Source organism: Vombatus ursinus, unplaced genomic scaffold (assembly GCF_900497805.2).
Source record: "Vombatus ursinus unplaced genomic scaffold, bare-nosed wombat genome assembly UNPS02014770.1, whole genome shotgun sequence".
Lineage (NCBI taxonomy): Eukaryota > Metazoa > Chordata > Mammalia > Diprotodontia > Vombatidae > Vombatus > Vombatus ursinus.
This window is the reverse complement of record NW_020954548.1, coordinates 25,783,789-25,806,669: the sequence shown is the minus strand read 5'-3', so window position 1 is coordinate 25,806,669 and position 22,881 is coordinate 25,783,789. Positions and strand designations below refer to the sequence as shown.

General features: G+C 40.9%; 1 protein-coding gene across 1 annotated transcript in view; it reads left to right on the top strand.

Moving 5' to 3' along the window:
- Positions 1 to 22,881, top strand: part of RCL1 (RNA terminal phosphate cyclase like 1) — a 55,020-nt gene that overhangs the window by 7,258 nt on the left and 24,881 nt on the right. Inside the window, exons 2-5 of the mRNA XM_027863074.1 lie at positions 3,588 to 3,659; positions 11,545 to 11,720; positions 14,799 to 14,873; positions 16,318 to 16,442. Coding sequence (XP_027718875.1) covers positions 3,588 to 3,659; positions 11,545 to 11,720; positions 14,799 to 14,873; positions 16,318 to 16,442 — 448 coding nt within the window. The remainder of the gene's footprint in view (positions 1 to 3,587; positions 3,660 to 11,544; positions 11,721 to 14,798; positions 14,874 to 16,317; positions 16,443 to 22,881) is intronic.

Here is a 22,881-nt window from a genome sequence, read left to right as displayed (position 1 = left end):
TTTTTTTTTTTTTTTAATCTGGCTTCTCCTTATCAGATGAGGTAGTTAGATGAGATAACCCTAAAGGGCCCTTCCAGCACTAAGAACTTGTGAGACTGCCATAAAATTAGAAACAGCTCAATGCCATGAATTGCTTCATGGAAGAGTTGTTCCTTCTCCTTTCTCTAAGAAGACCAATGACCTCAGGAGGGTGATGTCTTGACTTGGAAGTAAATTGAATTTAAGTTAGGCAGGGCTGTGCAAAGTCATCAGCCTCACTCTGTCCCCCAGAGTCATTTGGAGGGTGGAGTGGAGAGGACTTCTGCTATAGACAGGGAGAGATTGATTCTCAGGCTAGATTTGTTGGGTGAACCCTGACTCGGTCTCCCTTTTTTTCTGGAAATTGGAGAATGAGAAGCTAGGAATTTAGCTCATCTTTTTCTCCATTGTCATCTCCATTGTTTTCTCTTTTGTCACATGTTCCATTGAGATGGGGCAATGAGGTGCTGCTGAAATTAATCCATCGGGGATCTCTAGCTTTATAACTTTGGGAGATCCCTCCACCCATGCAGATCACAACCCCTTTGTGGTTTTAGATGGTCTTTCTAAAAAATTCCATTGAAGCCTTTTGTTTTCACATTACCTCCATTTATTGTGTTCCTCCACCCTCCCTTTCCCCAAAAGTTATCCCTCAAAAGAATGAATTTAAAATGGGCAGTGGGGGGGTGGGGTGGGGATGTCAGTAAAACTATCCAAAACATTGGAAAAAAAGTCTCAACAATCTGCAGTGTTCCACACCCATCATTCCCCACATCTCTAGAGAATTCGGGCAGGGGGAGGTGGTTTCATATCTCTTTTCTTGGGCCAGCCTTGGTCATTATAATATGCAGCATTATAATATTTTGTTGTAACCCTTTCTCTTTGTCCTATAGTCATAGTAAGTGGCTTTCCTGATTCTGCTTACTTCACTTTATATCAATTCCTATAGCTCTTCCCATGGTTCTGTGTTCATTCATCATTTCTTACAGCCCAGTGATAATTCCATTACATTCATGTACCATGACTTGTTTAGCCATTCTCCTCTCTATGGGCACTCTTTCCAGTATTTCACTAAGAGGCTGGTTTCTGAGAGTTCATAGGGTCATATATTTAAACCTCAAAGGGTCTTTGGGGATTTAGAGGCCATCTAGCCTGACCTCTCATTTGACCGATGAGGAAATTGATTAAGTGAATTGGCAGTCAAGAAAATTCCTCCTGTCTGTGGCCAGCCTGATTAGCAGATGAGCTTCTCTCAATTTACCTAAACTTGCTTAGCAAAAGACACACTGTCGGTCACCATGGATGTCCTACTCAAAGCCTTTTCAATTTAAGAAAAGATCTTGCCTGAGCTCATGCTCTGCTGGCGTCATCTTTGGGGAAACATTAGTATTTTCCCAATGTGAAGAGGCCTTGAAGGAGGACTTTGGGTGAGGAAATCAGTAACTTTTGTGATGATTAGTTGGGGGTATGGTCTGTGAATGGAATGGAATATTATGGCTGTAAGAAATGGTGGAAGGGGATGGTTTTAGAGAAACCTGGGAAGACTCATGAACTGACACAGGGAAGTGAGCAGAATCAGAACAGTTTATACAGCAGCAGCAACACTGCAAAGACCAACAACTTTGAAAAACTTAAGAACTCTGATGAGGCAAATGAGTTCCTATGAGGAAGCATGCTGTCCTCCTCTTGATGAAGTCAGATCAGTTCAGCAACCATTTAAGTGTGCCAGGGATTGTGCTAAACTCGGGGTGGGTACAAAGCAAGGCAAAAACAAACCCTGTTTTCAAGGAGCTCACATTTCAATGTGCAAACAGCTGGGTACATACAAGAAATATATAGGTAATCTCAGAGGGAAGGCACCGGGGAGAGGGGCAGAACAGGGGAGGGTTTGAGCTGAGCCTGGAATGAATCCCCATGGATGCCAGGAAACAGTGGGAGAACATTTCAAACAGAGAGAGAATGGGTTAGTGAAAAGGCATGGAATTGGAAAACTGAGTCTTGTGTATAAGGAACAACAAGAAGGTCCCTCATTGTCACTGCATCATAATGTAGATGGAGGAGAGTAAAGTGTTAGAAGACTGGAAAGTTAGAAAGGGGCCAGGTTGTGAAGGGCTTTACAAGCCAAACGAAGAGTGATGATCTCACAGTGCAGAAGGAGATTTATTTTTTGGACTTGGCCAGTGAGGGAATTTACTTTGCTTGACTATGTATATTTGGTAGGGGAAGGGAATAAGCATTTATATAGCCAGCATTGTGCTGTGTGCAGTTATTTCAGTCGTGTCTGACTCTTCCTGACCCCATTTGGGGATTTCTTAGCAAAGTACTGGAGTGATTTACCATTTCCTTCTCCAGCTCATTTTACAGATGAAGAACTGAGGCAAACAGGGTTAAGTGACCTGTCCACGGTCCCACAGCAAATAAGTATTGGGGGCCAGATTTGAGCTCAGGTCTTCCTGACTCTAGGCCCAACATTCTAACCACTAAGCCATCTAGCTGCTTTGTACTTAGTTGGTACAAGGGTTTTTGTTTCCTTTTGCTTTTTCTTTCTTTCCCAAAGAGGGGGTAGGGGAAAAGATGATAGATTTTTGTCCATTTTTTAAAAAATTAGAAAAGTTAATACCCTGTCATAATTCCCAATCTGCTGATACTTGCTACCTTCATGACTTTGGGCAAACTCCTTTATTTTCCTGAACCTCAGTTTCCCCATGGTTTTATGACCTCAGTTAGGGAGCCAACCTAGTTAAGAGGTGAGAGTCAATCACTTGAGACAGAGCCAGTGGTAAACATCTTAGGCAAGTCAGTGCAGAGTCTTCCTTACTTAGGAAATCAGGGAGTCTCAGGGTTTGGAAGTAACCTAATTGCTTACTAAATGTTTCTAATGAGAGCGTGCATTTATATCCTCGCTATCGTTTTCCATCTTCTAAGTGCTTTTAGGCACCTAAATTGTTCTGTATGGCTCCCTTTTGAGGCAGGCTGAGGTTTAGTGAAGATAAGCAGCATTTTTTCCCAGGCTTGCAGAGCTTGGATCAGAAATTCAGTTTCCAAAAATGCTGATCATCCTAGGAGACTGTCACTCATCACATGTTAAAAGGGATTGTGGAGGTCCTATGGTCCAGTGCTGTCCGTTGTAGAGATGACTGGCTTGCCCAAAGTCACAGAGTTATTATTAATTAATTAATTTAATGTTTGGGGGGAGGGAAGGGAATAAGCATTTATATAGCTCCCACTATGTCCCAGGCACTGTGCTTGCTAAGTGCTTTCCAAGTATCTCTTTTGATCCTCACAACAACCCTGGAAGGTAGGTGCTATTATTATCTTATAGATGAAGAAACTGAGGCAAACAGGTTAAATGATGTGCCCAGGGGTCAGATTTGAATTCACATTTTTCTGACTCCAGGTCCAGCATTCTATCAGCTGCCTTTGTGTATCTAATCTTAGAGCCTAGCATGGTGCTTGGCACATAGTAGGTTTTTTAACAAATGTTCAAGGACTAAATTTAATGTTAATGTTAAATTAATGTTCATTGAATAAATAGATTTATTTCTTTTTTTTGTCTTTTTTTCCTGTAGATTTTGAAGCCAGTTTTGTACGGCTTTTAGATAAAATAACCAATGGCTCTCGAATTGAAATAAATCAAACAGGTAAGTTGGTGCTCCCCTCTTCTATGCTATCATCCTCAGGTGTCGATTGCTCTCCCGCAAGTAATCTGCTGTAGTGATCCTCTCTCATCTGAGGACCAATTGTCCAAATATTTTCCTCAAAGGCCCAGATTAGAGTAAGTGGCCTGAACCTTCCTAGAAGAAGCTAAGCTATGTGAAAATCCCATATCAAGAATAAGTCCCTCCCGTCTACACATAGACCCACAAATAAGGAAAACTGAATTTTCTGGCTCTTCAACTACTCTTAAGAAAATAAACTCATATTTTAAGGGTTGCGACATGGTTAGAGACTCGTCAATTTACATGCACTCAGGATCTTCATTCTGCCCTGCCTTGTTTTAACAGGCTTTTAGCCCACATAAGTAACTTCTATGCCCTTTGCTGATTCCATTGGTGATTCAGTATAGTTAGGAAACTCTGCACATTTTCTTTTCTTCTCAAGTCTTTTGCTTAAAGTAAGGAGGTATTGATTTGGTTAAGAATAGGCCGTTCATTTTTTTTTTTTTATGAGCATCCTTCTTCCAAAAATGGAAGCATTAATTCATATGATCTAGTTGAACTATATACCTTTGTATAACTTAGTCCTATCAGGCAAATGTCTGAAGCATCCACTGTGTGTTAGGCGCTCGGGATGCAGACCAAAAAAAAAAAAAAAGCACAGTTCCTGTCCTCAGGAAGCTTACATTCTACTGGGAGCTATCAACATGTACACAAAAAAATAGAGAGTATATATAGTGTTATAGAACACAATTTTCAGAATTAAAATGCGCTAATAGAGACAGCTTAGAGGATATGAAAAGGCTTTATGTAAGTGTTAGCACCTGAGCAATGTATATATGAACGAGTAAATGGAGTTGAATGAATGAATGAAAAAAGTGTTTATTTAGCACTATGTACAAAGTACTCTGTTAAGCAAGTTGGAGAGACAGAAAAGTAACACAGCCTCTGCTCTCAAAGAGCTCACCTTCTGATAAAGGAAACAGCACATTTGCAGGTTTCAGCTTTGAGTCAAATAGAAAGGTCCCATGGTCCATAGGGTGCAGTAGCAAAACAGATGGTTATGCCTCTTCTTTGGTGTCATTTCCACAGATAAAATCACATAATTTTCTGATGTTGAAGCATTTGACAGTGCCAAGGACTTTGGGGGCAAAAGAGGGTGTGTGTGTGTATTAAATCTCTGTCTCTCTAGTACTCAGCACAGTGCCTGGCACGTAGTAGGTGCTTAGTAAATGCTAGTTTCCTCACCTTCCCCCCTTTCAGTATTTAAAGGGTACATGATTTTATTAGTGTGGGTAATCCAGCACCTCATCTGGTATACCACTCTTTCTCTCAAAACAAACCCTGATATACTCTAGTCTTTGTGAGTTGCTATGGCAAAAATAAAACAAAACAAAAAACTTCGCCCCTCTGTAATCTGGTTATGAACTTCTGTGACTAAGTAGATGGTCCTCAAGAGTTCCAGTGGCCGAAAACCTTGTCTCTCTGGGGCCAATCTAGTGAGGAATCCTTCTGAATTTAACCAGACTGGTCCTTGGATGACTATACAGAGTCCATCACTAGGCCCATACTTAAAGGCTTTGTTGATGTTGGTCAATTGTGGCTGACCTTTCGTGACCCCATTTGGGGTTTTCTTGGCAAATAAACTGGAGTGGTTTGCCATTTTCTTCTCCAGGTCATTTTACAGATGAGGAAACTGAGGCAAACAGGGTTAAGTGACTCACCCAGGGTCACACAGCTAGTAAGTGTCTGAGGCCAGATTTGAACTCAGGAAGATGAGTCTTCCTGACTTCAGGTGCGGCACCCACCTAGCTGCCCTTCTCTAATTATTAGGAATTTTTTTTCTTACATTGAACTGAATTCTGTCTCTGAAATTTCTACTTGTTGCTCCTAGTTCAGTCATGAGGCTAAGCAGAATGAGATCTGTACACATACTTTGACAGATTTAATTAACAACTTTTCCTCTCTTCCTTCCCTTCCCCAGTTTTCTGCCTGTGGTTTGTATCTGTAGTGCTTTAAGATTTGCAAAATACTCTATATGCTGTTTTTCTATACACACACACACACACTCCTTACAACCACCCTGTGAGATAGGTGTTATTATTATCCTCTTTTTACAGATGAGGAAACTGAGGCTGAGAATTGACTTAGCCCAGGGTCAAACAGCTAAGCTAGTGTCTGTAGTAATATTCAAACTTAAGTCCTACTGACTCCAAATCTGATACTCTGTCCATTAGACCACCTAGCTGCCCAAATTAAATAAAATCGGTTTAGTTCTCCAGCTGATCATCATCCTTGTTTATTCTCCTGGGTTCTCTCCTGTTTATCAGTGTCTTTCCTAAAATGTTTGTATAAATCTATAATTAATCAAATTGACACCTTGACCTTCTCACCAAAATGGATACTTTTGTTCTGTGAGAAAGGAGAAGTTGCTTGTTCTTTTTCTTTTCTTTTTTTCTCCCCCTACCCCCCCCCACTTAATAGTATTTTATTTTTTTCAATTACAGGTAAAGATAGTGTCCAACATTCATTTTTCTAAGATTTTGAGTTCCAAAATTTTCTGCCTCCTCTCCCCTCTCCCCAGAACATCAAGCAATCTGATATAGGTTATACATGTACTATCATCTGAAACATATTTCTACATTAGTAATGTTGTGAAAGAAGAATCAGAACATAAGGGAAAAACCACAAGAAACAAAAAACAAAAAAAAAGGTAAAAATAGTATGCTTCGATCTGCATTCAGATTCCATAGTTCTTTTTCTGGATGTGAATAGCATTTTCCATCATGAGTCTTTTTTAGAATTGTCTTAGATCTTACATTGCTAAGAAGAGATGAGTGTCAAAGTTAGTCATCATATAATTTTGCTGTTACCGTGTACAATGTTCTCCTGGTTCTGCTCACTTTACTCAGCATCAGTTCATACAAGTCTTTCCAGGTTTTCTGAAATCTGCCTGCTCCTCATTTCTTATAGCACAGTAGTATTCCATTGCATTCATATTCTGCAGCTTGTTCAGTCATTCCCCAATTAATGGGCATTCCCTTAATTCCCAATTCTTGGCCACCACAAAAAGAGCTGCTATAAATATTTTTGTGCATATGGGGCCTTTTCCTTTTTTTATGATCTCTCTGGGATACAGATTTAGTAGTGGTATTGCTGGATCAAAGGGTATGTACAGTGCTTACTCTTTTTTTGAATGCTTAAATATTGCCTAATTTTATTTGAAAAATAAATATTTTATTAGAGAAATAAATAACAAAAAATTTTGATTCTTGCCTAAAATTTGGAAGCATGAGCATTCTTGAAGTCCTTTCCTTTTACTTGTTCATTTATTTATTTATGTATTTATTTTTGAGTCCTTTTTTTCCCTTATTTTTCAAGAGTGAAACTTAACCTGGTCTCTCTGAAAAAATAGGTAGCTAGTGATATCAGCATCTCATTTTGTAGTGGGAAGAGGCCATCTGGTGACGGTTTTGGATATTGCTCCTAAAAGCTTTTCTATGTGTTTCATTTCCCGATGTGGGCTAGATCCATCGGGGCTAGAATGAAATTAAGCTGAGGGTCAGAAGGGGCCTGGGGGTTCCAGAGGTCCCATGCCTTTGTTGAAACAGTGTGTAGTTGATTCAACACACACACGGGATTTTTCTTAGTATTTCAACAGTATTTGACACTGTTAAACACACCTTCCTTCTTTAAATTTGAAGTACTGTCATATAGAACAGGGCTTCTTAAGCTTTTTCCACTCGCTGCCCCTTCAGCGCTTCTTAAACTGGGTCTTGACTCCATATGGGATTAAATTTGTTCTTCTTTATCCCAGAGGGCAGAACTAGGAACAGTGGTACAAGTTAGAGAGGGGCTGATTTAGTAAGGAAAAGCTTCCTAAAAGTTGAAGTGATGGCAATATCTGTTTAATTACCCTAGGACATAGTGGGATCCCCATTAGTGGAAATCTTGAAGCAGAGATCGGCCAACTGTGCAGAATGCTCTGAAGTTAATATAAGCTTCTTGAGGCCAAGGTCTGTTAACTTTGTGGCTTTCTTTCTCTGGACTTAGCATAGTGCCCAGCGTGATAGGTGCTCGATCAATGTTTGGTCAATGAAACAGGAACCAGTTGGACTAGGTAGAAACTTTTCCAGTTGCTTCCCTGATATTATATTCTCTACCTCCTTGATTGTTTCTCCTGTCCCCTAGCTTACTCCTTTCTCCATGCTCTTACCTGGTATTTCCTAAGGCTTGGTTCTTAGCCTTCCTTTTTCCTTCTTTTTCCTATCTCCTCTTTACACTGAAGCTCCATCCCTGATTTCTCTCTCAACTCAACTCAATAGGCATTTATTAAGTCTACTATATTTACTAAGTGCTGGGGATTCAAGGACAACAACAGCAACAAAAATACAGTCTCTGTCCTCTGGAACTTAACATTGTATTGGGACTCTTAAAGTCTATATTTTTAATTAAATTCTATATCTTTAATTGTCTTCTTGACATTTCCACTGAATGTCCCATTATCACTTCAATTTCAGCATTTCTAAAACAGAACTTAATGCCCTCCCTTCTTCATCTTTTTTTTTTTTTTTTTTTTTTGGTGAGGTGATTGGGGTTAAGTGACTTGCCCAGGGTCACACAGCTAGTGAGTGTTATGTGTCTGAGGCTGGATTTGAACTCAGGTCCTCCTGACTCCAGGGCCAGTGCTCTATCCACTGCGCCACCTAGCTGCTCCTAATTTATCTATTTTTGTCAGTGATGTTGGCATTCTCTCAAAGGCCTAGAATCAGTCTCTTCCCTCCTGTCCCACCTCTACCTTCTAATCCCTGATATATAATGAAATCCTAGAGTTGCTTCCTTTGTAATATCTCTCAACTCAGTTCCTTCCTTCCATTCCTACTGCATAGATGGATAGATCCTAGATCCCTCATTCTTGCGTGTTTACAGTAGTCTCCAGTGGCAAATGATTCATTTCACGTGGTTTTTAAATCATGTCACAGGTTGGCTCAAGATCATGGTACATCCCCCTTGCTTTGGGGATAATATCTAGTTTTCTTAGCCTGAAGTTTGAGGCTGTCCACAATCTGGTTCTTTCTAATTGTATTTCTTCTTACTTCACTATACAAACAACTTTGGTCACATTGATCCATTCCTTGACCTCTGAACCAGACTTGCATATTTTAGTCTCCTTTCCCGGAATGTCCTCTTCCACTCAAGGCTGACAGAATCAAGGGAGCCAGAGAGAGCTTGGAGGTCATTCATTTTTACAGATGAAGATCACATGATTGCTGAAGGTCCTTTCTAGCTTTGAGATTCAGTAGAGAGAAATTGCCCATGCTTTAAGACCTAGCTCAGATCCCACCCTTTCTATGACATGTACCCTCAGGACATTGGGCAGTGGTTGTGTCCTCTTACGAACTCCTTTCCCTCTCTCCTCCTTTTTTATTATTATGATTTATTCTGTATTTAACAATTCAGGATACAATTTGAATTTAATAATTCAAATAACAAATGAAAAACAAATAAAATTAGCATTTCCATATACAAAATTAGAGCATGAAAAGATACATGTAAGAGCAAATCTCTGTTACAACCAGGGGCAGATAGGTGGCACAGTAGGTAGAGTGCCAGGCCTGAAGTCAGGAAGACTCCTCTTCCTGAGTTCAAATATGGCCTTAGACACTTACTAGTTGTGTGACCCTGGACGAATCACTTAACCCTGTTTGCCTCAGTTTCCTCATCTGTAAAACAAGCTAAAGAAGGAAATGACAAACCATTCCAGTATCTTTTGCCAAGAAGACTCCAAATGGGGTCAGAAGAGTCTGAAACAGCTGAACAACAAATTAGATACTGTTTGCATTTCCTCTTCGGTATATAATAAATTCAACATATAACTCATGGATGCCTTGCTTCTCTATGTTTTCTTTTGTTCTTTTCTCTGCATTTAAAAAACAATGCTTCCGTGACCAACTTTTCTTTCTTATCAACCTTTTTAGCAGCCCCCTTTTTTCTCCCAAATCTACCCAATAAAACCCTTGTAACAAATTTCATACCTTCAAAAAATTTCACTTTATGAACTCCTAAAGCACTTAACACTCTTCTTAATTATCACCTACTCTGTTTTGATGTCTCTGTGACTTTTTTTCTCCAGTTAGACTGGAAGCTCCTTGAGGACAGGACCTCAGGGTTATAGGGTTAGAGTTGAAAGGGACCTTAGAATCATAGGGTCATCACATTAGAGCTGGAAGGTTCTCAGCGGCCATCTAGTCTGATCATGCCATTGTACAGACGAAGGAACTGAGGCCCAGGAAGGGAAGTGACTTGACCCAGGGGGTACAGGTAGTCTGTATTGGAGGTGGGATTTGAAATTTGTTTTTCTTGACTCTGGAGCCAGTGTTTCTCCTACTATATCATACTGCCTACTGATCAACTAGTTTGACAACCCCCTTCCTAGTAATATTTCTCTGCCTTATCTCTATTTGGCCTCCCCTGGCCACTATCACGGACCTCAGTAAAGGAGAATTCTTTCTCATTGAATCCTTCCTTTTTGTTTATCTCTCTGTGGTACAAATGGCTTATGCAATTGTGTCTTTGTGACTACCTGTTTTCTATGACAAGCTTGCCAGCTAAGTGGTTGGGGGTTTAAGAAGGCCGCTAGCTGGGAGAGAACAACAGTCACACAGTGTGAGAGTGTGTGTGCCAGGTGGGGAAGAGGGAACCTCATCTGCTATCTGTCTTGTACCCTTGTGTGACTTCAGGGATGCAGGTGGCTTGAAGAGAAGTTGAGTGTTGGTACTGGGTATTAAATTTCAGTGAGGGCTGCTTGTGACCCTCAGAGCTTGATAGTAGTGAGTCAGTTTTTGGAATGAGCTGTAGACTGGAAAGAGCCCTGGGCTTGAAATCAAGGGGCCTAGTTCTGACACTAGCTATGGGGTCTATGCCTCAGTTTCTTCATCTGTAAAATGGGGTTTATGAAGTACTGTTCTTGCCAGCTCTCTATGAGGTAGGGAGTGTTAAAGTATTATTTTCATTTTTCAGACTTGCCCAGGGTCACAGTTAACATATGAAAAAGGAGGACCCAAACACAGCTATTCCGACTCTTAAGTGAAATGTTTATCCTAAACGAGCCCTGACGCTTCTATAATGAGAAGTCACTTCACCTCTCTGAGACGCGCTGTCCTGTTCTGTAAAGTGGGGTTAATAATGGTGTGCCACCTATTTCACGGTGTTTTGTTTTGTTTTTTTTTTTTAACTTTTTAAATCTGGTTTTACAGCTGAGGAAACTGTAACCCTAAATTACTGTATTGATGTGATTTGCTATTGTGAAATAAATTACTTAATTTAAAAAGCACTTATTATTAAATTATATTAATATATTACATGTAACATATGAACATAATAAATTATATTAAACTCTTACTGTGTGCAAAGTACTGAGGTTACAAGTAGAAAGGCAAGAGAGTCCTTGCGGTTAAGGAACTTATGTTGTAATAGGGGGAGACAACATGTATTATTCATTGAAATCATAGGTTTAGAGCCAGAAGGGCCTTTAGAGATCATGTAGTCCAGTCTCCTTACTCTTCACATGAAGAACCTAAGGCCCAGAGACATTTAGCCACATGCCCAAGGCCACACAGGGACTAAGTAACAAAGCTGGCATTCGAACCCAACTCCTTTGACTCCAAAGCATTCCCTTGCTGTGTCATCATTTTCTTATAGTCAGGCTTCTCCCTGGATTTACCTCCCTTTGTCGTCATCATGAGGAAAGCACTTTTTAAGCCGACAAGCATGTTATCAGTGCGAGTTATTATTACTCTTCCTTTCCTCAGTGACCTGAGACTGATGTTTGAACTGACTCACCATTTCTCCCTCTCTCCCTTGGTTTAAGGAACTACCTTGTATTATCAGCCTGGGCTCCTGTATGGTGGGTCAGTGGAACACGACTGCAGCGCCCATCGGAGCATTGGGTACTACCTGGAGAGTCTTCTTTGCCTGGCCCCCTTCATGAAGCACCCTTTAAGAGTAGTTCTCCGAGGCATAACCAATGACCAGGTCGACCCTTCAGTGAGTATCAAGAGCTTAATCATATGCAGTTGTTTTCTTTTTCAATCAGTCAACCAGTCAATAAACATTTATTAATTGCCGACTATGTGCCAGGCATTGTACTAAGTTGTTGGGGATACAGAATGGTAAAAGACAGTCCTTGCCCTCAAAGGGCTTTCAATCTAAAGGGGGGAGAAAACAAACAAACATATACAAAAGCAAACTTGTTTTCATACATATGCACACACACAATACATGTAAATGTATATATGTATGTGTATAAGTATATATATTTATATACATGTATTTAATACATATACAGTTATATAAATGTTTTATATAAAATACATTTTATATGTATATATTTATTTTTCATGTGTATATATTTATACAGGATGAAAGGAAAAAAATTAGAATTAAAGGAAGGTACCCATGGAAGGTAAATTTCCTAGGAAACAGAGTATATTTTGTTTTCCTTTGAGGCCATTTTGTTCTGCATAGCTCGGTGAACCTGGACAGGAAAACCAGTCATTTTGGTAACTTGTTGTGGTTGCTATAGACCTTCAATGCAGGTGGACAGCTGGGAAGTAGAGGAAAGAGCTGGATTGGAAAATAGGAAGTGAGGTCAAATCCTGGTGTGGTCCCTTACTGCCTGTGTGACTTTGGGTGAGTCACTTCTCTCTTGGCTTGATCTCAGGTTTCTTATCGGTAAAATGAGAAGGCTAGAATAGATAGCTCTTAAGGCCCCTCTCCATCTTTAAAATGCTGTGTTCTTCCTAAGTGTTCTAAGTTGCCCTCATTGATCACTGGGCAGAGGAGGAGGAGGAGAGGAGACTAGAGCCTGTGCTGGGCTGCCAGTCACTGTCTAGTACTGCCTGTCCCATACTCAGACATGGACAGACCTTTCTTATTCCCATCCCATGGAAATTTCCCAAAGTGTCCCGGAGAAGCAAAACATATTATATATGTATATATATATTTTTTTAAGTGGAAAGGAGTTTCTGAGATTTGGAAACACTTGTGTGCTGATAGTTTTTGGAGTTAGATATCTTTTAAAAATTATTCATTCTTATGAATTTAACAGTCATCAGTAGCCAAAAACATTTCAGGATAGAAAGAATTTGAAGTTGTGAACTTCTGCTAGAGGGCTTTTTTTAAGTGAATAGGACATTTGACAAGGGAGTAACAAAATTACTCCATTTGTACCACCTTTGAAATTTTTTTTTTTTGTTTTCCTCAGATAAAATTTTTTTTGGTTTAACCTTATTAACGTTGTCACTGTTTGTCCTTTGTTCTCGAAGAGCACCAAGACATCAGGGAGGCAATGCCATGACATGCAAGTGAATTGGATTTAAGTGAGGGAGGGCTGTGCAAAGTCACCAGCCTCACTTTCTTCTCCGGAGCCATCTGGGTCCAGTGGTGAGATATAGATCAGGTTGACTGGAGATGGCTATGCAAACACTGAAAGAATTTATAGTTTTTCTCAGTATGGAATTCTGTAATTCCTTCCACTGACACAGATTGCCTTGTCTGTGACTCTATAGTCAATTCTTGGGAATTGTCTGAGGGGTGTAGAGTTTGAGTGACTTGTCCAGTGTCATAGAGCTACTGAGTGCCAGAAGCAGGATTTAAACTCAGGTCCAACCGTTCCCTATACTTGGCATCCCCTTTCCCATCACCGTGCCTTTGCATGAGCTGTCCCTGGCATGCCTTACCTAGCATACACTCCTTCCTCTTCTCTGCCTCGTAGAATCCTTAGCTTCCTTCAGGTGCCCCCTCCTATTTGTAGCCTCTCCCTAGTGCTAGTTATTAGCATTCTCTCCCTCTTGAAATTATTTAGTATTATTTTACTTTGACTTTCTTGGGTACACGAGATGAGGCAGTGTGTGGTTCGCTGGAAAGAACACTGGAATTGGAATCAGAGGACATGAGTTCAGATCCTGGACTTCTCTGTCTTGTTATCTGTAAAGTGGGAGGTTGTATGAAGATAGTGTCATTGCTCTTCACTCGTATCTGACTCTTCGTGACCCTGTGGACCATACTGTCCATGGGGTTTTCTTGGCAAAGATACTGGAGAGGTTTGCCGTTTCCTTCTCCAGCTCATTTTACACATGAGGAAACTGAGGTAAACAGGATTAAGTGACTTGTTCAGGGTCACACAGCTAGTAAGTGTCTGAGGCCAGATTTGAACTCAGGTCTTCCTGACTCTAGGTCCAGCACTGTAGCCACTGTACCACCTAGCTGCCCTGAGGCTAGATTAGATTCCTGCTAAGTTAGTTTTTTACCTGCTAAGCTCCTGTCTGTCCTCTAAAACTCCACTCAGAAATCACCTCCTCCAGGAAGCCTGTCCATCCTGTGTGTCTCTTGTTCATGTCTTCCCATAAATCCTCCATGGGGGTTCACCACACACATGTGGGACCTTACTCAGGATCTCTTGGCATTATGTGAATTGCTCTTTATTTATTCCTTCTCATTTAACCGATTTAGCAGAGTGATTAAAGGCAAGTTACTTCACTTCTCTGAGACTCAGTTTCCCCAGCTGCTCAATATGGACTTGGAACTTTTAGAGGTACTGCTGTGAAGAGTGGGCTTTTCAAATCTTGAACCTCTATAGAAATTTGAATTGTTTATTCAGCCAGCATATACAGCTTACTGGATAAGGCACCAGGGGGAATAATAAAATCTCGGTAAGGCTTGGTTCCCATCCTCTTGGAACTTAACCTTACTCTGAGAACTCTTGGTGACCTTGATGTGATCTTAGGTACTAGGAGGCTATGCCAGTGGACCAGACTCTGGGGAGTCCTACCAAGATGGAGGTTAAATGGTTACAGAGCTAATAAATGGCAGAGGCAAGACTTCAACCCAAGTCTCCTTGGCTTTTGAGGCTGGCTCTCCATCATTTACACCATGCTGTTTCTATGTGTTTGTGTGTCTGTCTGCCTGTCTTCATATCTATTCCCAGCCCTCAGCACAGTACCTAGCACATAGTAAGCAATGAGAAACTGCCTATTTTTTGTTCAAGCATATTTATTAGATCATGTTTCATTCTTCCTTATCTCCTTTTCCTAATGGAACATTCTCTTAAAAATCCCTTTACAGGTAGATGTTCTGAAGGCAACAGCCCTCCCTTTATTGAAACAATTTGGAATTGATGGTGAATCTTTCGAGCTTAAGGTAAGAAACTGTGAGCTCTGGGTCCTCCTTCCTTGTTAAATTTGTCTTCATCTACTCAGGGAACGTTTCTTGAATGTATTGTCCTATTTCGATCAGTCATGATGTCTTAATCAGTTTCCCTTCATTCTTGATTCAAGTGGGTTTTCCCCTCTTATGATCAATTTATTTGGGATAATGAAGTAAGCTATTATGTTTTCTTAAAAATAAAATTTAGGGGAAAGATCCCTTGACTTTTTAAGGTAATAATAATGATAGATCAGGGAATTTCAGAGTTGGAAGGCACGTCAAACTTCATTACTTCCCTTTCTTTCAGCTTGTCATCCAGCCTCTGTTTGGAAACAGCCCCAATGATGGGGAACCCAGTGCCTCTTGAGGCAGTATAGACTACTTTCGAACAGCTCTACTTGATGGGAGGTTTTCCTTTATCATTAGCATCATTCTGTCTCTGTGCATCTTCTACCTGACTGCTCTATGGTCAAGCATAAATACTTTTAGTTTCTCCTCCATATGACTGCCAAGTCAACAGGTATTTATTATGTACTTACTGTATGCCAGGTACTATACTGATGGAAGGGAATATAACTACAAGGGGTAGGAAAAGATGCTTCCTTCCTCTAAATAGCCTGTGGAGGAATATACCTAAGAGAGAGCTGAAAGGAAGGATGAGGGGAAGAGATGAAAGGGACATTATAGGAAGATTCAGGAGGGCCAGGAAAACAGCTTGGAGGGAAAGAAAGACTTGGCTGGCTCTAGCCTTCTCCTCTTCAGGTATCTGAATACAGCTTCCCTGGTTCCCATCCCCCTGCTTAAGTCTTTCCAAGGTTAGATGTCCCCAGTTTGTTAAATGAATCTCATGACATGGTCTCCAGCCTACGTACTTTTCTTATGTTATCTGCCCTCGGTTGGCTGCTGTTTGTCCCTGTCCTTCTGTGGTCCGGTCCCGAGATTGACTCTCCCAGAATGTCATTTGGAAGGGTCCTCAGAGGCCATAGCATCCAGACGTATCTGAGTTGAATCCCTTCCTACGTGGACTTAACAGATCTTCACCCGGCCTTTGCTTGACAATCTCTACTAAAGGGGAGACAGCTCACCATTGTACCTTTGGATCTCACTCTGATTATCTTTACATTGAGCCTGTTTGCTTCTCTGTAACTTCTACTCCTTGTTCCTACTTCTGCCCCCTGGGGCCAAGCAGACCAAGTCCAGTCCTATCATCCTTCCCCCGTCCCCCTTCCCATCTTCTCTTTCTTTAAGATTAAAAAGTCTTTCTCCTCTGGCCTCAGACACTTGACACTTACTGGCTGTGTGACCCTGGGCAAGTCACTTAACCCTGATTGCCTCGCCCAAAAAAAAAAAAGCGCCCCCCCCCAAAAAGTCCTCCCCCCCTTTCTCCTATTAATGTATTTCCTTATTTTTCCTCTTCTTCCTACTACATTGCATTCAGATTGTCCGAAGAGGAATGCCCCCAGGAGGGGGAGGGGAAGTCTTCTTCTCTTGTCCTGTGAGGAAGCTGTTGAAACCCATTCAGCTCACAGACCCTGGCAAAATCAAACGTATCCGAGGAATGGCGTATCCTTTTGATCTGGTAACAATAATAGTGGCACCTCATGTTTATAGAGTACTCTCCTTTCATAACAAACCTACAGGGGAGGTAGGGCAAATATTGTTATCTCCAATTTGCAGGTAAGGAAACTGAGGCCCAGAGAGTTGAAGTGACCACTTATTTAGACAACTAGTTAAGAAGTATTACAAAGAGGTAGCACGATGTAGAAGAAATGTTGATTTAGAGAGCTCGGGTTTGAATTTTAATTCTGCTTACTCCCTTTTTGATCCAGGGCTAGTCCTTTGACTTCTGTGGGTCTCAGTGTCATCATCTGTAAAGTTAAATTGTTGATTTTAATTGCCAGGGCCCCTTTCTGCCTTAAATCCTATGATCTGAGTTATAAACCCAAGTCTCTGGAGTCTAAGACCAGTGTTTTTTCTACTATACTGCCTCCTACTGGATACATTTTACCATTCCGTTATAGTCCAAAGTTTCTGCATATCTTGGATCCAGATGCCCCTATGGGTGAGAGATTGAGATTCTGTTCAATTTGATTTTTCCACCAAATATGTTAAACAGAGTAACTATGTAGACAGGTTAGGGTGGTGGAATTTTAGAGCTGGGAACATACTTAAAAGATTATTTGAGTTCTCAGTTCTTCTTTTGACACATGGCTATCATGGGCAGTTGACCCAAATTCCTTCTATGGCCTTTCATCTTGGTTCTGTACATAGCAGAACTGTAAGTTTAGGGCCCTAGAGAAGGGAAGCAGTATGGAGAGCAGTATAGGAGGAGAAAGTACTGGATTTGTAATCAGAGGACCCAGTTTCTCATCTCAGCTCGGTTACTTATTAGCTGACTGGCTTGAAGCAGGTTATTTTTCAGGCTCTAGGAAGGGGTCCAAGAGGTCCTTGGTTTCCTGTTCTCTAATATGAGGGGATTGGACTAGGTATTCTGTAAGGTTACTTCCCTCTCTAAATGCTGTTCTGGCCCTGGCCTCTCCCTGTGTGGTTGTGAGTCATATTTTCCAAAGAGTGATTACCAGCCTTCACTGGGCAGGTTAGGTCTCTCCTATAGAAAAAGGTGCTGTGTGTGGCCAGACTATTCCTATATTCTAGCTTGTGGCTTTTTAATTCTAATATTGACCAATTCTGTATAAGATCTTTTGTAACAAGTACTGGTTCTTCATTCTTATAAACCATTTCATTGTTAAGAAAAATGCCTGATTTTAATTTATTTTTCATTTATTTATTTATTTACTTTGGAGATCATCAGTAGGCAGAGGAGAAAGAACTGAGCTGACCTGTTGATGTACTGACAGTTATTTGACCCTCTTGTCTCAAGTATCCATCTAGTCTAGCATTCACGCCTTTTTCTTCCCTTGAAGTCCCTAAACACTAGATAAACTATATACAAAATAACCTACTAACTGAGAGGAGAAAAATGAGCAAGGTTAAAGGGACTCAGGATCTCTCCCTCTCTGCCCATTGGGGTTCAGATTTTCTCCTTTGATTTTAGTACAAAAAGACTAGGGAGTCATTCCTTTATATGCTTAAGTAGGCCAGAACTAGCATGTATTGTCTTCCTTATTACAGAATCTCATCTTGGCAAAATTTTTTTTTAAATTAATTTATTTTGATTTATCAATAATCACTTCCATATGCTTTTGAGTTTAAAATTTTTCTCCCCCTTCCTCCTCACCACCCTCCCCAAGACGGTGCATAATCTGATATAGGCTATACATTTATATTCATATTAAACATTTTCACATTACTGATGTTGTAAGTAGAAATTAAAACCAATAGGAGGAACCATCAGAAAGAGGAAACAAAACTCAACAGAAGAGAAAAAAAATAACAATTCGGCTTCCATAGTTCTTTCTTTGGGTGTAGATAGCATTTTCCATCACAAGGCCTCTGGAGATGTCTTAGATCCTTGTATTGCCAGGAAGGGTTAAGATTGTCAATATTAGTCATCACACAACGTGTCTATTATTGTGTACAACATTCTCTTGGTTCTGCTCACTTCACTCGGCATCAGACGATACAAGTCTTTCCAGGTTTTTCTGAAGTCAGCCTGTTCATCATTTCTTATAGCACAATAGTATTCCATCGCATTCATATACCACAACTTTGGCAAAATCTTTTGAAGGTCCTTTGAGCTTTTGTTATAATGGGATTTTTTAATTTGTGTTAGCCAAAGATCATTTGCAGAACCTTTTTTTCTCCCCCTTAAATTCCCAGGCATCCATGTGCTGGCCAGTTAACTGTAGGGTATGGCCTGACTGAGATTTTTAGCAAAATATATTTGTACCTAATTAGCTAGCATCCGTGACGCGACTGGCCACTTACAGGGGAGGGGGCCTCAACTCCTTCCCAGTGCTCCCATCATGTCACTGACTGCCACCAGGTGTCATGATAGCAGGTAAGCTCAGAATAGTTAAGAACTGCAATTGTAAACAATTGCCCATGCCCAGGGATTTCTGATTATGTGACCCAGTATTGAAAAAAAAAAAAAACACTTGGATGCCCTTGTCCTCATCACTTAGTGATGGTGTTAAGGACCTCATTTCAGGAAAAGGAGGGGGAAGTTCTTTGGAGTCCTCGGGTGTTTGAATTCTTGGACCATCCTTTAAAATCTACCCCGAATGCCCCTAACTCTAATCAATAACAACCTTGCCCTCAGAAGTCATGCACCATTTTATCTCTGCACCCATCTAATGTCCTTTTCAGGTCTTAGTATGTACTCTAGTTATCTGTGTTTGTTTCTTGGCCTTCTATTTGTCTCTGCGTTCCATGAGAATCTGGACTGTCTTTTGTAAACTTTGCATCTTTGCAGAAGGGCCTTGCACAGGTCTTTCTTTGCACACAGTAGGTGATTAATGAATGTCTGTTGAATGAGATGGGTGTGGCTGGTCTGTAGGGCAACTGGAAAGTTCCTTAGTGGCCTCATTTATGACGAAGTGAAAGAATTTGGAGTCAGAAGCCCTGTGTTTGAATTCTGACTCTCCTGTTTTATTCCCTGTGTGTTCTTGGGTGTCATTTTCCCCTATCTGTGACTTGGTTTCCTCTTCTGTAAAATGAGGGAGGCTAGACCTGCTGATCTGATCCCCCTTCCTAATCTAACTCCCGTGATTCAATTACTGTAATGCCTTTAAATTGATACTTCTGTTATTGCTCGCCTCGTGGGCTATTAGCTTTTAGGTATGTAGATTTCTGAGAGCTAGGCAGGTGATACCAGGCAGTTAGTTACATGGGTAGTACCACATTTAAACCATCTTAGGCAGATGGGGGACTCGCCTATCTTTTAAAGCTGTTCTCAGACCCCTCAGAAATGTGAGCTCAGGAGCCACCTGCAGGGGCCAAGTCCTGTTTAAAATCCTCGCCCAGACATTAGAGCCAGTTGTAGCCAGCCACCATCTGGATATTCCACTTTCAGTTTAACAAGTCTCTCCAAGAAAAAAATATTCATTTTCATTTAGCTTTGCTCTGTTAGTTGAGCTGGGAGAGAGGGACCAGGTGTTTAGTTGGTCAGCTTTTTGGCTGGTTATCTGCAGGGCTGGTTTAAATTTAGGTCTGTGCTTGGCAGCATGTTTTCTCCACACGAGGGTTGTTTTTGGCAGAAATTAACCTGTTGCTGCTTTTCTGTTTTTCAACACTGAATTTTCTGTTCTCTCTCAACTTTTGCCCCTCTTGGGAGCTTCACCAAAAAGAACTGTCTTGGGCCCAGAGAGGACAGATGTTGGTTTGCTGTTAAAGGCAGGGCCAGGGTAGCATAGTTACCTCATATTCAGGGTTTCTCTCTCCTGACTGTCTGATGTAGGAGAGAAAGGGAGAGAGAGACAGACAGAAAGAAACAGAGAGAAAGACAGAATGGGAGATTTTGTTTTTGTTCTGTGGAATTGCACCAGCAGCATTGGGACAAAGTCTTTCTGGTCTGGTGCATGACGGATAAACAAGCTAGGGTGGAGGCTGATGAGGGCGGCTGGTAGATCTCGTGGTCTGATCATGTTTCTCCTTGTTGACTGACCCCGGGCTTCCCAGAGGGCTGATTTCCATAAAGAGAGCTTCGCTCTCCTGGCTCAGATCTCCTCCCAGACACTGTTGTGGGAGAGGATAGGAAGAAGGACACAGACTGATGGTACTCAGCTCTTGACTGTGGATTTCAGGGAAGCTGCTAAGGATACCTGCAGTTGTCAGGATGTAGGTTGCTCTTTTCTATCTCTCCCCCATTTAAAAAAATTGATGCCTTTTTTTTTTAACCCACTTTCCCCAGCCCTCCCTTGGAACCAGAAAACAAAAACCACTTAAGCATAATTAACCCAAAAAGCAACCAAAAGTAACAGCAGATAGAGTCTAGGCTAAGAGTCAAGAAGAACCGAGTTCAAATCCTGTCTCCCAAAACTTGGTTGCTGTGTGACCCAAAGTAAGTCACTTAACCTCTCTGGCCTGGGTTCTGTCTTTTGTAAAATGAGGGGATTAGACTTAATGGTCTGTGAGTTCCCTTTCAACTATACCTCCAGGACCCTATGAGCTTTTTCTGAGAGGAGGGATATGTTATATCCTTTGCTGTCTGGAACAAAAGCTGATCATTTCAATAAGTTCAGCTGTTTTTTGGTGTTTTCATCTATAATATTGGAGTCATTATATTCTTTGCTTTTTTTCCCTTTATGTAAGTCTTCCCGTGTTCCTCTGGTTTCTTCCTACCCATCATAGTAACAATATTCCATTACATTCCACTACTACATTTTGTTCAGCTGTCCCTGATTAATGAGAACTAGTGGTTTCTACTTGCTACCACTGACTGCTGCTGTGAATAATATTTGAGCTATAAATCAAAGGACTCTAATAATAACCAATGTTTAAGTTTTGTGAAGCATTCTAGGTATATGTAATTTATTTAATCCTCACTATAAACCTGGGAGATAGATGCTATTGTTATCTCCATTTTACATTTGAAGAAACTGAGGCAAACAGGTTACGTGACTTGTCCAGGGTCATACAGGTAGTTAAGTGTCTGAGGTAGCGTTTCATCTTGGATCTTCCCAGCTACCAAGCCCAGCTTTCTATCCACGATGCAAAGCTGCCTCAATAATGTGATATCTCAGAGGAGACTGGGGGAGGGGGGTGATAAGGAAATGCTTCATGGAGGAGGTGGTGTTGGGCTTTCATTAAAATCACCTGGAACCCTTTGCTTTAGTGGGGCTGAGAAAGAAAGCCCATCTTTTGGAAGAGATAGATACTGAGGAGCTTTAGGACTGTTAGCAAGACATTTCACCTATTTCTCCATTTTCTTGTCTAGAGAAGGAGGCTAAAAATACTGTTTCTGTTTCACGTGATTGTCAAAAAAAAACCAAACTAGGGTAATATCAGGGAAGAGCTAAAGGCACAGTGCAAATATGAGGTAATTCTTTTGAAAAAAAAAAAAAAAGAGTATCTTACTCAGTTTTTTTCCTAAAGAAGGGGGGAGAGTGGCCGCAGCCAATCATGGACACCCTGAACATAAACTCTTTTCAATTAGGCTTTTACAAGTAAGATACCCGCCTTGGGGAAAGGGTGTGAATGAGGCTTGGGACTGTTTGTCTGGATTTGTTTATGGCCAAGGGCGTGATCTAACCAGACTCTGCAGGGTTTGAAAAATTCCTCTTCTTTCCTCATTTTGGATCTTGGCCTTTGGAATCAATTAACAAATATTTATTGAGTGTTTACTAACAAAGCGCTGTGCTGGGGGCAGTGAGGGAAACAGGAAAACAAATAATGTAGTTCAACATGGAGAAAGTTACTTCAACTGGGATTTCCCTATATCAGTAAAATCATGGTCTTGTCCTTCTCCGGGTCCCTAAGAATAGCTCACATTTCTGTAGCGATTTAGGTTTACAAAGCATAATTCTTTCAATGACCTTATGAGGAATGTATCATTGCTCCCATTTTATAGATAAGAGAAACTGAAGTTCAGATTGAGTGACCTTTCAAAGTTTATACAGTTAGTAAGTGTCAAGGCTAGGTATCTATCTAATCTATGTCCTCTGACTCCAACATCGGTTCACCTCACCATGATGCATGTACCCTGGCCACCCTCATCTTCTCTTCACAACCTTGGACTCTGTCCCTGGGTCTGATAGGTGAGATTTTACCTAGTTAATCAGGTCTTCACTGCACTTCTCGGCACCTATGCATTGTTCAACCTTCCTCCCTTCCCCTTTCTCACTTTATGCTCTCCTTTGTTTATTGTCTTCCCTTCCCTCAGAATGTAAACTCTTGGAGGGCAGGGACTGTCTTGCTTGCTTGAATTTATACCCCTAATGTTTTTTAACAATTGTTTCTATATAGAAAGCACTTAATAAATTCTCTCTCTCATTCTCTCTTTCTCCCCCCTCTCTTTCTTCTCTCTCTCTCACACACACACAAACACACACACACACACACACACACACACACACACACACACACACACACACACACACAC